Source organism: Rhinichthys klamathensis, unplaced genomic scaffold, assembly GCF_029890125.1.
Source record: "Rhinichthys klamathensis goyatoka isolate OS25496 unplaced genomic scaffold, OSU_Roscu_1.1 h1tg000109l_1, whole genome shotgun sequence".
NCBI lineage: Eukaryota > Metazoa > Chordata > Actinopteri > Cypriniformes > Leuciscidae > Rhinichthys > Rhinichthys klamathensis.
The window spans coordinates 984,052-997,256 of record NW_026606647.1 but is presented as its reverse complement, the minus strand read 5'-3'; the positions used below and the strand labels follow the sequence as shown (position 1 = coordinate 997,256).

The window sequence follows — 13,205 nt, the reverse complement described above, 5'->3', positions numbered from 1 at the left end:
TGCATTTTCATTAAATGTCCCGCAATGAATGTAGCAAAATTCAATGTGCAAATTGAAAATGCATTCCGAGCCGATCACGCCCCTGCCCCGCCCCCTCCCGCTCTTGTCAATCACTGCGTGAAGTTGGCCCCGCCCCCACCCAATGCAAAACGTTGGCAAAATAGGCTCAATCGTTTTTACTTCATTTGTGCTGTTACTTTGCTTTATTGTTTGTGCTGCTTCGATTTTTTAGATATTTAAAGAATATTTATAGGTCATTCTGAGGTCACCCAGCCCCCCACATCCTCCAAATAAAATAGTCTCGTTCGTTTGTGCCGGTTAAAGTTTTGTTTGTGCGGGTTCGGTTTTTAAAATATAAGACCAATTATAGACGATGACATCAAAACCCGGCAGATTCCGTGATGAGTGATGACCCTATATATTTATAAATATCTGACCAATATGCTTTATGAAATAGAAAAGGGAGATGGTTAAACATCACATGAGTCACTTTGTTGAACATTACAGTCAGTTATGAAGAAATAAAGAGCGGTCAAATCTTTTGGTAGCTATGAATTTGACCCGTCATATTCTGTGATTTTAGAGTAGGTGCATTTGCAAAGAAAACCTGTAGGATCTACAACATTATTGGGTAATTATAGTTAATAGTAATAAGAATAAAGTTAAGCATATGTGTAACAGACAATGAGAATATTTAATACAAAACGAAACCATCATTAACAGAGTCCTGCATCAGATAACAACAGCGCAGCATAATGTTGACATCAAACGGGTGATAAGGCAGAACATTCTCCCAGACCGTCCAACAACGCACTTGTTCTATCACCTGCAGACGCGTAATAATCTTCGGAAACACTACAATTTCTCTGTTAGTGTTCACGCTCCCCTTCATCTGCCAGTAAATTTACGCTCGTACCAGCTCTGCCGCCGCCATGTTTCCTTCCAACACCTCAAAATGTTGCCGAGCTCCGCCTTGATGCAGTGATTGACAAGAGCGGGAGGGGGCGGGGCAGGGGCGTGATCGGCTCGGAATGCATTTTCAATTTGCACATTGAATTTTGCTACATTCATTGCGGGACATTTAATGAAAATGCAATCGCAAGTGTCTTAACTGTGAGTGTAAATGCAATTAAGAAAAATAACATTTAAATGATCATTTTGCTACAGTTTTTGCTTGAACATTTTAAACAGATCTAATAATTTCTTTAATACATTTTCATTTTAATTTTGCAACTTATAAAGCGTTAAAATATGTATTCAATTTACATATTAAAACATATTTATGAAATGGCAAATGTAAATTATATAATTGAATTATCATTTTCATTTTGCACCAAACGTTGCACAAATGTAATGAAAAATGTAAATTTAAATACAGAAATGCATTGCCATTTTACATATTGCATTGTCATTTTACATATTTCATTATCATTTTGCATATTACATTTCAAATTGAATATTGCTACACATAAGCTTCCAAAGTATCGTGGGTGGTGTATCGCGGTTTTTCAGTTTGGTTCAAATATCGTTACACCCCTACCATGCAGATACCCTGTGTTGAACTAGCAGACACAGTATCAAACCAAATAGCCTTTATTTTCAAGAAATACAGAACTGTGCAAAAATCTTAGGCCACTACTAGCTTTGTTGTTTTAGCAAAGTTTTAATGAACATCCATATTTATTTTTCGGTCTCTTTAAGATACAAACTGAAAATACAGGAAATATGTACACAAATTCAGAACAAAATTGCTTCTTTAAGCAAAAATCAGTATTTAGTGTGACCTCCTGGACTACTTCCAGTTTCTCAAAGTAGAAACTCTGAATTCTTTTCTGACTCATATTTTGAACCTTTTCTTGGCCTTCCAGTCCTTTTCCGTTCCATTTAGGTTTAAGAGAGCCTGGTTCCTGCTATTGCTCAAGTGTAAGGGGAGATCACTTAATGTTTGCCACTTTAAACCTATAGAAACCGTTTTTTCCAGTTTATTTCTGTTTTTTAATACTGCATACAAGTTTTCTGTATTTTCTGGTCATATTCAAATAAAGAGACTGAGAAATAATTATGGTCGGGTCATTATACCATTGCTAAAACAACGTCTAATTGTGGCCTAAGACTTTTGCACAGTATTGTATATCTCAAGCACATTTTTCAAGCAAAACATCTATTAGGTTTTATTGGAAAACACTAGGTACTGTTGTATACCTATATCTATATACAGATATACTCTCTGACAAATTATTTGGACAGTTTCTGGTTTTGGAAAATGTACATTGTTAATGTGATGAATTACATCTTTGTGAGTCAGTTTATGTTTTGAGAAAAAGTAAAAGATTGCAAGGTTGCACTAATGTGTCTGATTTTATTGCAGTGGGGAACCTCGTGGAGGCATGTTTGAAGGTAGAGATGGCCCAATACCGGACTTCAGAGGTAGAGATGGCATGAATATTGACAGGTCACCCATGGACATGAGGCGGTTCGACTGCCCACCCGATATGAGAGGAAGAGATATGGGTCTTCATGACCGAGGAAGAGAGCTTTCCCGAGAATTTTTCAGGCCTGGAGATGAAATGGACATGAATTTTCGAAGGCGTTTTGAAATGGATCAGAGAAACAACCTTCAGAATTCTCCAGGCTTTATGGGTCAATCCAGACCACCAATGGATATGAGCGGCAGAGACATACAAGGTGGTAATATGAGGGGGCCGGAGGACGGATTCATGAATATGAGGGAGAGGGAGAGATTCCAAATGGATATGCCTGGGCTTCCCCCCATTGACATTAGGAGGAGACTTGCTATGGTGGCTATGGGTGGAAATGGAGATATTGGGGACATGAGAGATAGGGAAAGGTCACGAATGGGTGGCATTGATGGATTCAGCATGGACATGCCCTCCAGAGACAGACCGATGATGGATTTTGAAAGACGTGGTGTGACTCCTCCACCTAATCCAAGAGGAAGGTTTGAATCTGATATGGATATGAGAAACCGCATGGGATCCTCCAATGATTTTAGGGACCAGCCTGCTCCAATGTTTCGAGACAATGATGGTGTTCCCATGGATATCAGAGGAAGACCTGATATGCCATTGGGCCGTGGTGGCCCAGAATCCATGATCAGAGCCGACGAGTTGACCCTCAGGGATAGAGAATTCCCAGAGCCGATTGACAGCCCCATGGGCTTCAGGGGAAGAGAAATTGATTCACTCTCAGAAGAGTGGCGCAGCCATGGCATGAGGGACCGAGAGACTCTTCCACCGATGATGGGCAGAACGCCGCCAGTTTTCCCGAGAGAGATGCCAGAGAAGTTTTTCTCTAGCCGTGGAAAAGATGTAGATCTTGGAGAGCGGTCTCAGTTCAAGGACAGAGACCGAGACAGGCAGTCTGGGTTTCTGGGAAAAGACGGCACAGGCTTTAATCGATCAGAAAGAGACTCCAAACTCCAAAACTGGGACAAAAATATTCCTAGTGATTTCCCAGCCAGAGATACAACTCCAAAGCCAGCTCTTCTTCCAATTGATCCCCCTCTAAATGCCCCAATTAGAGAAGGTGATAAACCCTGGCCAAGTGACCGAGACGAAAAGCCTGACAGAACTGCACCAACAGGAAGTATTCGACCTCCATATTTCCAAGACAAAAACCCGCTAAAACAAGAGCATCATTTCGCAAGTGATCATGTGCCCTTTAAGGGACCCAGTGACATTGCTTCAGATCAGGGACCACCGAGAGAAAGCTTGGTGTCTGGGCCAAAGGAAAACCAGGGTAATCGAGGTGAGCGACAGGATCAGGATTATAGGGACATTGATTACCGCACTGGCTCAGGGCGCAAATACGACTACAATCTTGGGGATCTTCAAGCCCCTGAGAAAGATGTCAAGGAATCCAAACTGGGTCCAGCTCAAAGACCAGATGACTCTGGTTCTCAGGTTGGATTTTGTTTTTGTTTAATGGAAAACAAGAAAATAGTTTTCTATTCCAACTACAAATTTTTTCTGACTTGCATTAAATATATACATATTAAAAAATAAATAAAATAATACTATGTACATAAAAAAAAAAAAAATGTTTTGCTTTAAATTGCCTTAATGTTTTTCATCCCCCATGGGGGGTAATTCTTGTGACATATGGTAATTCATATGACATAATGGATAATATAACATTTCTTTTCGCTTCTTACGTAAACGATTATTTAAAACTTAATGTACATTCAGACGTGCTAGTATTAGAAATTGTCTTGTGAATCATCTGAATATTTAAACTGCTGTGAATTTTAAAAGGACCAGGATTACAGGAGTGCAGGTGTCCAGGAAAAAGTCTCAAAAACCATTTCCATCTCTGGAATTCCTAAAACTGCCACAATGCAGCAGGTGAGCAAGATTTTATTATTCAGACTGTGATAATTTTCATACTATTTTTAGAAAAATAGTTCTTAATAGATTTTAAAAAACATGATAAATTACTGTAATGATTGTCAAAGGAAGTGTTTTTGTCTTTGAATCTGTCTGTAGCATTCTTTGTATTTACTCTTAATTATTATTTTTTTATTTAATAGATTTTGGATGCTTTCGCAGTTCGTGATGGTGTGCCAATGCAGGGCATGAAAATAAAGGACGTCGTGCCAGGTGAGATTTTGTTCATTGTAAACATTGTTGACCGATTCGCAACCACATTTCGCTATTCGCTCTCCGAATCTTACGCTCACTGTCTCTTTTACATCGATTGTACTTTCTGCATTTGAGTCGCTTTTGCTTTCTAAAGAAATGCTCATCAGTATTCCGAACATGCTACAGGATCTCTTGTTGTCCCCTTTCCCCATGTTCTTGTGCGGGAGGTTGAATTTTCTCTGAGCAGCTTCCATCTTTAAGGTGGTATGCGTTTGGAGGGAATTTGGAATTTCTTAAACACGGATCTCTTTATAAACAAGTCAATAACTGTCGAAACGCAAATACCAACCATCCCTACTTTGTGATGATACCAACCAGCCCTACGAAGTGTTGCTGCAAAATGCTCTTCTCTGGGTTCGTTTGAAAAGGTTTCAGTGGTTTTTGAATATGCCAGAATAGTTTCCTTCCTCCACAAAAGACTGTATCCAATATACCAATATGCTGTTCAGTGTTCCCTGCAAACCCTAAAAATATAATGCTGGGAATACAAATTTTGGGAAATTAATAAAATAATTATAATAAAATAAAAAATCTGTAGTCATTATACTTTTACATCTTAGCATAGTTCTAAATTATTTAACTAGAAGAATCTTCCATTTCTGTAAAATGCTATTTAATAATTCTTATCCAGACATCATAAATGACTACAAAAGTCATGGAATTTTCTTTTAAATTACTGCATTTAATTACATTATCTTTCATTTGTTTAAACTTGCAGTGATGTTAACATGACATCATGTTGTAGCCATGGCATCCCTAGAACTTCAATTAATTATTAGTGAATAGTGTCTTCTTTTTTCCCCACCATAATTGTATTCATAATCTAATAAATCAGTTCAGGTTTTTAAAGATCCAATATATTCCATGTGATCCCATACACTTCTTTGCTTTATTAAACTTTATTTTTTAATTGTTCAAACTGTTGCAAGTTTGTTGCTGTTGCATGTGGGTCTTATATGATGTGTTTTAGGTGTAATGTGATTAGACATTTACTAGCAACTCAGTTTTAGTCACTGTAGTGTTGATTAAGCTCTCTTTTACACGTTGGTTCTCATTTTTCTATTACTACTATTTTTATTTATTTATTTATTATAAATGTATATCTTGGGCTCTGAAGTGTCTCTGAGTTGAGGCTGCTCTGATTCTTTGTCACTGACTTCAAACAATTAAAAGCAAAGTTGCTAATGAAATAAAATGTGCCAAAAAAGGCAAAAGACATCCTGTATGAATTCGCTTTATGACATGTTTCGTGAAACGAACCACTGCTTATTTTCTCTTGAAAATTCTCCTATTTACCTGCATTAACTAACGCAAACCCATCTGTATTTCAAATGCTGTTCCCAGGTTACAGCTACGATACGGCCTATGTGGAGTTTTTAAACCTCGAGGATGCTGTCCACTTCATGGAATCCAACAAGGTGGCCCATCCTCGTCCTCATCCAACGGCTCTGTCTGCTAACAGGAAGAAGGCTTGGGCCTGGGGAGGGGGAGGTGGCTGGGCTCTGGGTGGGAATGGGGTAGATGGGAGACCTTCAAGAAAAGACCTTTCCCACTCATTAATCATGACCAATTAAAACACGCCACTTAGTTTGCAACATTATTTTCAGACGTAGCAAGTGAGCGTAGTGTTAAGGAATCCAATGTTCTTTGATGATTGCCATAGGCGTATTAGCTGAGTACTTGCTTTTAACTCTTTACACAGAAATAGATAGTTTAATGAATAGTTACACTGCATACTGAGTTTGGAATTGTATTTCCTTATGTGCAACAAGTTGTGCAGCAACCATTTCTTCAACTCTTGATATTCCTTTCAACCGTATAATATTTTTTTCCCCCTCATTTGTCCAGCTTGTCATGGTCTTATGATCACTTTTTACTTGCTCCCACTGGCACATTCTGAAGTGGTAATGAAGCAAAATTATGCATTCCTCTTGGGGCCTCCTGTATTTTCTTAGATTACAATGATTCAACGTTGGATTTTCAAGATTTCTGTGTTGACTGAAATGCTCTATGTAGCTTCCTTTTGTAGATTGCCATATTTTGCTGACTTAAAGGGAAAGTGGTAGTTGCTGTTTTCCCCAGTTTACATTTTTGATTAATAGGTTGTTCTACGATTGTAGGTGAAGCTTTATGCTGTTATGCACACAGCAGCAGAGTCAGTATTATGCTTGTGCTGTGTCAACACTTATCTTTCATCCTTACGGAGTTATGGAGTTCCAGAAATGTGCTCTTTGGTTCTGCTTTTATTCCTCTTTGCCTGGATTGTGATTTCATCATCTTGAGTTTGGGCATCTTATCTCATCCAGCACAACAAACTTGTTCTTTCCATTCCTGCTTACTCCAGCTTGACTGGCTTCATGGTTGTTGTGTGTATCTGGATGTGTAGAGATCCATGCTGATGTTTGTCTGGACATTTTAGACTTGGAAAATCTAGACTTGTGTGTAGTAGTATTTCCGCATTTCTAATGAAACTTTTACTGTAAATATAAGGCGAGTACAAAAACTAAAGTTTGCTTGGGTTTGTATTGAAAGCTTTTTGGCAGTTGTGCTGAAACTTGAATTCCCTGTGAGTTGTTCTGGTTGTATCAGCATATGATTTCCCCCATTTTTGTTAAATGTCTGCCAAAGTACCTTTCAGAAAATAATTTTGCTCAGGGTTCTTGTTTCTCCTGAAACTACAAACTATTTCTCTGCTGGCCAGCTAGCAGGATAACTTAAAAAAAACCTTTTGTTTATGTACTTGATGCACTTAAAAAAAAAAAAAACTACAACGAATCACTGGGACAGTGGTCCAGCATGACGGTGGGTAAGATGATAAAACGCTGATCACATAACACCGTTAGGTCACTTACCTAGAATGATCTTTCAACCTAAAAGCTGAAGAGCTTTTTAAAGATCTTTTTTTTTTTTTTTTTTTACATTTGTCCATAAACAGTATTTTTCTTTGATCAGGCATGAACTGGCGACAGTAGGGAGTAGCAGGACTTTTCCCGATGGGCCAGCCATTTTATGGACTGTCTTTTGAAACCCTATTTATAAACCGCATAAATGTATGTGATTTAAAAGGTGAAAGGTTGATGGCCTAGTATATATAGAATGTCACTGCTGTTTTGAGCCATTTTCACCCTCTGAGTTAAATTCTGTGGCCATCTAACCCATTATTAAAGTGAAGTGTGTACTAGTGGTTAACTTTAGCAAGTTTCTCCCCTGCTATCTGTCTGCACACTTGCAAGAAGTGCACTTTTCTCTTTATTAGTCCTGTTTACGGATGACTAATGTGCAGTGGATCTGCTTCTAGTATATAGTTTGACATTACTATATAGTTAGCATTCACATTAAGGTGATAGTACACAAACCATATATAACCACAGAAAGATTTTACTACCGGTATACTTCAAAATTTTCACATTGTAGTGTCTGTTTTAAATAGGCAGATAAATGCATATTTTAGTCCAAACCCTGGGCATAAGCAAAGCCCAGATCAGACCTGCCTGTTTTTATGGCCTCAAATGGGTTTGCTGGGCATTTTTTGGAAATACCTTTCTTTTGGGTTGTTTTTTTGGGAAGATGTCAATAAATTAGCATTAAAATACTTTATTCCTGTTTTCTAGGGATCTGTTAAGGTTGGTGACAAGACTGCTCTGCTCAAATATATCCAGCCTGACAAAAATGTGAAAGAACAGGTGAGTTTTTCTTTTTGGTAAAGCTTTGTTTTTATATGGTAGAGATTTGTATTGATTTTAACTATGATGCAACTCATCCATTGAAATCATTAAATATAATAATGTTATTTGGATTGCAGTATCCTGAACCACCAACTAAAGCTGCTCCAGCCAGCGATGACGGTTTGTTACCAAATCCAGTCTTGCCACCGAATATAAAGGAGGAAACCGATGCTGAACCTGTGCAGGATCCCGCCTCTCAAGGTGTGTGGCAGAGAAGCTCCAACTTGACTCCGGAAGCATGGCAACAGCAAGTGGACCAGCAGCTACAACAGCAGGAGGTGGAGCAACAGACCGAGGAATGGACCAATCAGAGAGCACCACGACAAAACTTGCAACCCTCAGATCCAATCTTCAAGGAGAGTAAGAGTAAGTGGTCAACTGTGAATGACATTTTCTAAAAGAAAACTGAATAAAAGGTGGCAGATTGTTCAAAATTTTTTATGTTTATTTATAGCAATGATTATTAAGAACATTTTGCCCACCACCACCGTGGAGACAATTTTGCAAGCACTCGATCCATTTGCGTACCTGGATGAGCGCAATGTACGTCTGGTTAAAGGGAAGTCACCTGGATCCAAATGCTTCTGCTTTGTTGATATGGATTCGCATGAGGTATATTATTCCTTCATACAATATTATGATGCTAACTATAATATTAGGGATGCACCGATACCATCTTTTTCAGAATCGATCCGATACCAGCGCAGTTTTTTTTTTTAAATCAAGTAGAATTTCTATAACTCTGTCTGTTGAACTGATAATCACTCTTGTGTGTTAAACACAATCTACTTAATACAGACAACTTCATTATAAAGAAAAACAACAAATAAAAAAAATATATGATCATAATCTATGACAAAAATGCTATTATAAACTAGATTAGTGGATAATTCAGCAGTGAAATTTAGTCTAGAAAAAAATCATGAGTGCACAATTATTGTATAAAATCTGAACATTTAGTGAAAAAACATTTAGTGGGGAACAAATAAGAGACAATGTAACAGTGTAACACTAAATCTGGTAAAACGTTACACATTGTTCTTTGTTTTGTTGTAAAATACATTCATGAAAAACAAGATAACAAAAATAAATTATTTTAGATATAGCCTAGGCTACTATAAAATGTTTTAAATGTATAGCACAGCTGTTTAATGAGGCAGCAACATATGATAGATAGGACAGAACAAGAAAGGCTATTAATAATCTTTCATTGCGTCACTGTATTATGATAAGAAAGGCTCCATTTGACCGTTCGCAAAAGCCACGCCCCCTAGTTATTGTTACTGCGCCCGTCAAACAAATGGTCAAAAACGACCAGCGCAACAGATTGCCATGACGGGAAGAGACCTTTTTTGGAGCAATACCTCAGCGATATCCTCCAGATCGAGGCAAAAGGGGTTACAGTGTGCAGTGGAGGGATATATTCAAAATATAAAAATACGCAATGAAGGATACACGACTACTATCGAGGCGAATGCTTACCGGTCTCAAGCGAAATCTGAGAAACCCCATGACCTGTACCTCAAATGCAACCAGCACAGCCTTGAATAAGATTTTATAAGCTGGTTCAGTGGCTAATTGTTTGGAGTTAGAAATATATAACTTGCGCTGCATATTTAGTAGTTTTGCCTCAGATACAGGATTATACATTCGCTTTAACAAGCAGGTTGTTCATTACCATGGCAACCGCTTGCGTGTCATGCTGAATGCGATTTTCGTGTTTAAAAAGTAACTATACATAAGAGACAGAAAGATGCAGATAACCATACATTATTTAAGGTTATTTCTATTCGTTACGATATTGATATATGAACTAATGTTGTCAAGTAAGCTTCATGCTTTCCCCGTTGCGAAAGTGCACTCCTCTAAACTAGTCTACGGGTGCTGGACTGCTCTAGTTGACTCCCGCTCATTTTCCCCCGAGAATATCATGTTAACCACAACCCTTTAGAAAACGTAATTTCTTTGTGGATCCTCTTGATCTGCTTTCTCCATGTTTCTTTGACTAATCTCAGTGTCTGTCTCACGCACGCTGCCGCAGAGTTAACCATGTTCGACACATTTAACTGGGAGTGGGGCCGTCCACACTGTTTTATCCATTGTAAGCACCGCTCACGTTGTGTTTTCGGCTTTGGAAACAGAAAGAACACAACTCCTCCAGACAATCTATCGGGGTATCTATTAGGGGTGGCACGGTTCACAAAACCCACGGTTCGGTTTGTATCACGGTTTTAGGGTCACGGTTTTAGGTTCTGTACGGTTCTTGTTGTTATTTTTTCTTTTAATCTTTAACACTCCAGAAATGTACTTCAGCAAATGATATATATAGCTTAATTATCCACAATTTAGGATACAGTATTAACAAAAATGTTATATCATGCAATCATGCACAAACTGAATTTTACTTGACTTTAAGCACATTATTGGGACCATCTCTGAGGAAAGCTAGGTGAGATTTTGATACAGCAAGAGAGAAGACATTGATGACATGCTTTTCGTTTATTTGGCAAAAAAAGTATAATGTGTATCACTATCTCTACAGGAACTTATGTGCAATTTTAGCACACAAAGATTGAAATTAACTTGCATTTATCAAACTACCAACTTAAGTGTAGCTCTTACAAAAATTGTATCTTTTAAAAGATAAAGAGAGGAACTCTTAAAACTCTCTTTTAAATAAGTCAAAATACATGAAACATAATTGCCTATAATTAGGCTATAGCAATAGAAAAGGCCATAATCATAAAGTGAAACATAAGTTCAACCTCAACACAAAAACAGTATCAACAATGCTTCTATTCCCTGAGAGTGAGGATACACTTTTTTCACTTGAAATTAAAGTGCAGTATTTGGAAACATATGACTGGAGTTCTTATCTAAACTTAAAGTGCCACTGTAGCTGCTATATATTTAAATATCATAACATGAAATCCAAAATGTTCCCACACACCGGACTTATACGACGCTGGCGCATCCTCCAACTCCGGTTAGCCTTCCTTATCTCTCCCACTTGCCACTTCTCCGCATGAGGTGACCTGCAGCACTCCATACTCCACTTTTACTGGCGGGTTCAACTTGAACCGGCGCTGCACAGAGCGATCGGTTTATTGCATCTAAGAACCGCGAGAGTGATTGAAAAGCATACGGAGCCGTCGCTCTCGCGGTACTTTGATGTCATTCACCGATCGCTCTGTGCAGCGCCGGTTCAAGTCGAACAAGCCTCGTATATGTATATCCACACTAGGGATGTGCACGAATATTCGAATTTTCGAATATTCGATCTGTAATTATTATTCGAAAAATAAAATACTATTCGAATTTTATCGAATTTATGAAGCCGTAGCCTAAATGCTTTGCTGGCCGTAAATGCAGTGAATCCCTGATAAATCCCAAGCACTAACTCGCAGTTATAACTAAATCCTCTGGGTGGCGCTGTGGTGCGTTTTTAACAAGTTGTTTGTATTTGATCACATAATGTCGTCGTCGTCGTCTGCCTCGCGAAGTTTGGAATTAGACTACTAGTTGAAAATTATGTTACTAAATGATCTTACAGAAGGGAATTACTTTTGATCAAATGAATTAATTAATCTGAGTTATAATATCATCAACACAATGAGAAATCACATGAAATCCAAACAGCAGGCGACTGAGGAAAGACAGCTGTCCATCACTACGACTGCAGGTAAGCGCAGCTGTAGCGCACGTGATCCGAGAGATGATAACTTATCTAATAGCAAAATTATTTTTTTAGACATATACTTCCCTTAAGTTTCATTGAGAGAGACAGGTTTAAGAACAGAAAACGAAAATTGCTGTTAGAAACTTATAACACCGTGACCGTTTGTGTCTGTCTGTCAGTGCAGCGCGTTTTCTCACTCGAGCATAAATTGCTGGCGGCGCCCCTGCATGTGGACATTATTGTTTTTCTCAACATAAACGTGAAACAATATACACGATAATCATGCTGACTCGAGTGTGTGTGTACGTTCTGTTCGATATCTGGCGCAGTCTGCTTTATTAGGCGTTTTTTTTTCCGCTCGCGCTGCTTGAGCTTAAATCCTTTTGTTATTTATATTTTGTTTACACATAGGCCAACTGTTTAATGTTTTCAACTAAAAGAAAACTTTAACATATATTGTAAGCTTGTTGTGTATTGCCTAATCGTAAGCTTGTTAAGAAATGGTGACACAAACTTTTTGAAAAATGTACTTAAAAAATAACGTCTTTTTCGTTAAATGTCATTTAAATAGGCTAAACGAATATTCGAATATTGGATTTCTATGAGCCTGAATATTCGAATGCATTATTTTTGAAAAATGCCCATCCCTAGTCCACACACGTCTTATTTGGCGCGAAAAGGAAACGCGTCTGAGGTCACATACGGGCACGAGGCTACATCGCGCATGCGTCGAACCGTGAGACACACACACCGAGACAAGCGAACCGAACGGTTCGGATCTTTTTTCATGTACCGTGCCACCCCTAGTATCTATCGGGGTACTCCAGACAATCTATCGGCCGTGGGCGCACCGCTTCACCATCTTACTTGGAGTCAATGTTTGACGGACCTGCTCACATAGTAACGGTTGCTATGATGTGTGATTGGACAATGGCCGTTTTGGGGGAGGGGCCGGCGAAAGGCCAATACAGTGCGGCACACAGCGCTTATGCGCATCCCGAGCGCAGAATGATGCGCTTGAAGCCACATGGAGTCGTAGCGCGCAGCGCGTCGAGTCCGCTTTGAAAAGTTCAAAGCACAAAAGAAAGACATATTGATGCGTAGTGTTACACTACGCATCAATATGTCTTTCCTTTGTGC

General features: G+C 38.6%; 2 protein-coding genes across 2 annotated transcripts in view; one reads left to right on the top strand and one right to left on the bottom strand.

Moving 5' to 3' along the window:
• The window catches only part of tnfrsf18 (tumor necrosis factor receptor superfamily, member 18), a 343,660-nt gene that overhangs the window by 151,356 nt on the left and 179,099 nt on the right, over window positions 1-13,205 (bottom strand). The gene's annotated exons all lie outside the window — the stretch shown is intronic.
• Window positions 1-13,205, top strand: part of LOC130087431 (RNA-binding protein 5) — a 31,144-nt gene that overhangs the window by 2,687 nt on the left and 15,252 nt on the right. Inside the window, exons 3-9 of the mRNA XM_056253721.1 lie at window positions 2,369-3,923; window positions 4,275-4,364; window positions 4,550-4,619; window positions 6,006-6,079; window positions 8,273-8,344; window positions 8,464-8,752; window positions 8,841-8,998. Coding sequence (XP_056109696.1) covers window positions 2,369-3,923; window positions 4,275-4,364; window positions 4,550-4,619; window positions 6,006-6,079; window positions 8,273-8,344; window positions 8,464-8,752; window positions 8,841-8,998 — 2,308 coding nt within the window. The remainder of the gene's footprint in view (window positions 1-2,368; window positions 3,924-4,274; window positions 4,365-4,549; window positions 4,620-6,005; window positions 6,080-8,272; window positions 8,345-8,463; window positions 8,753-8,840; window positions 8,999-13,205) is intronic.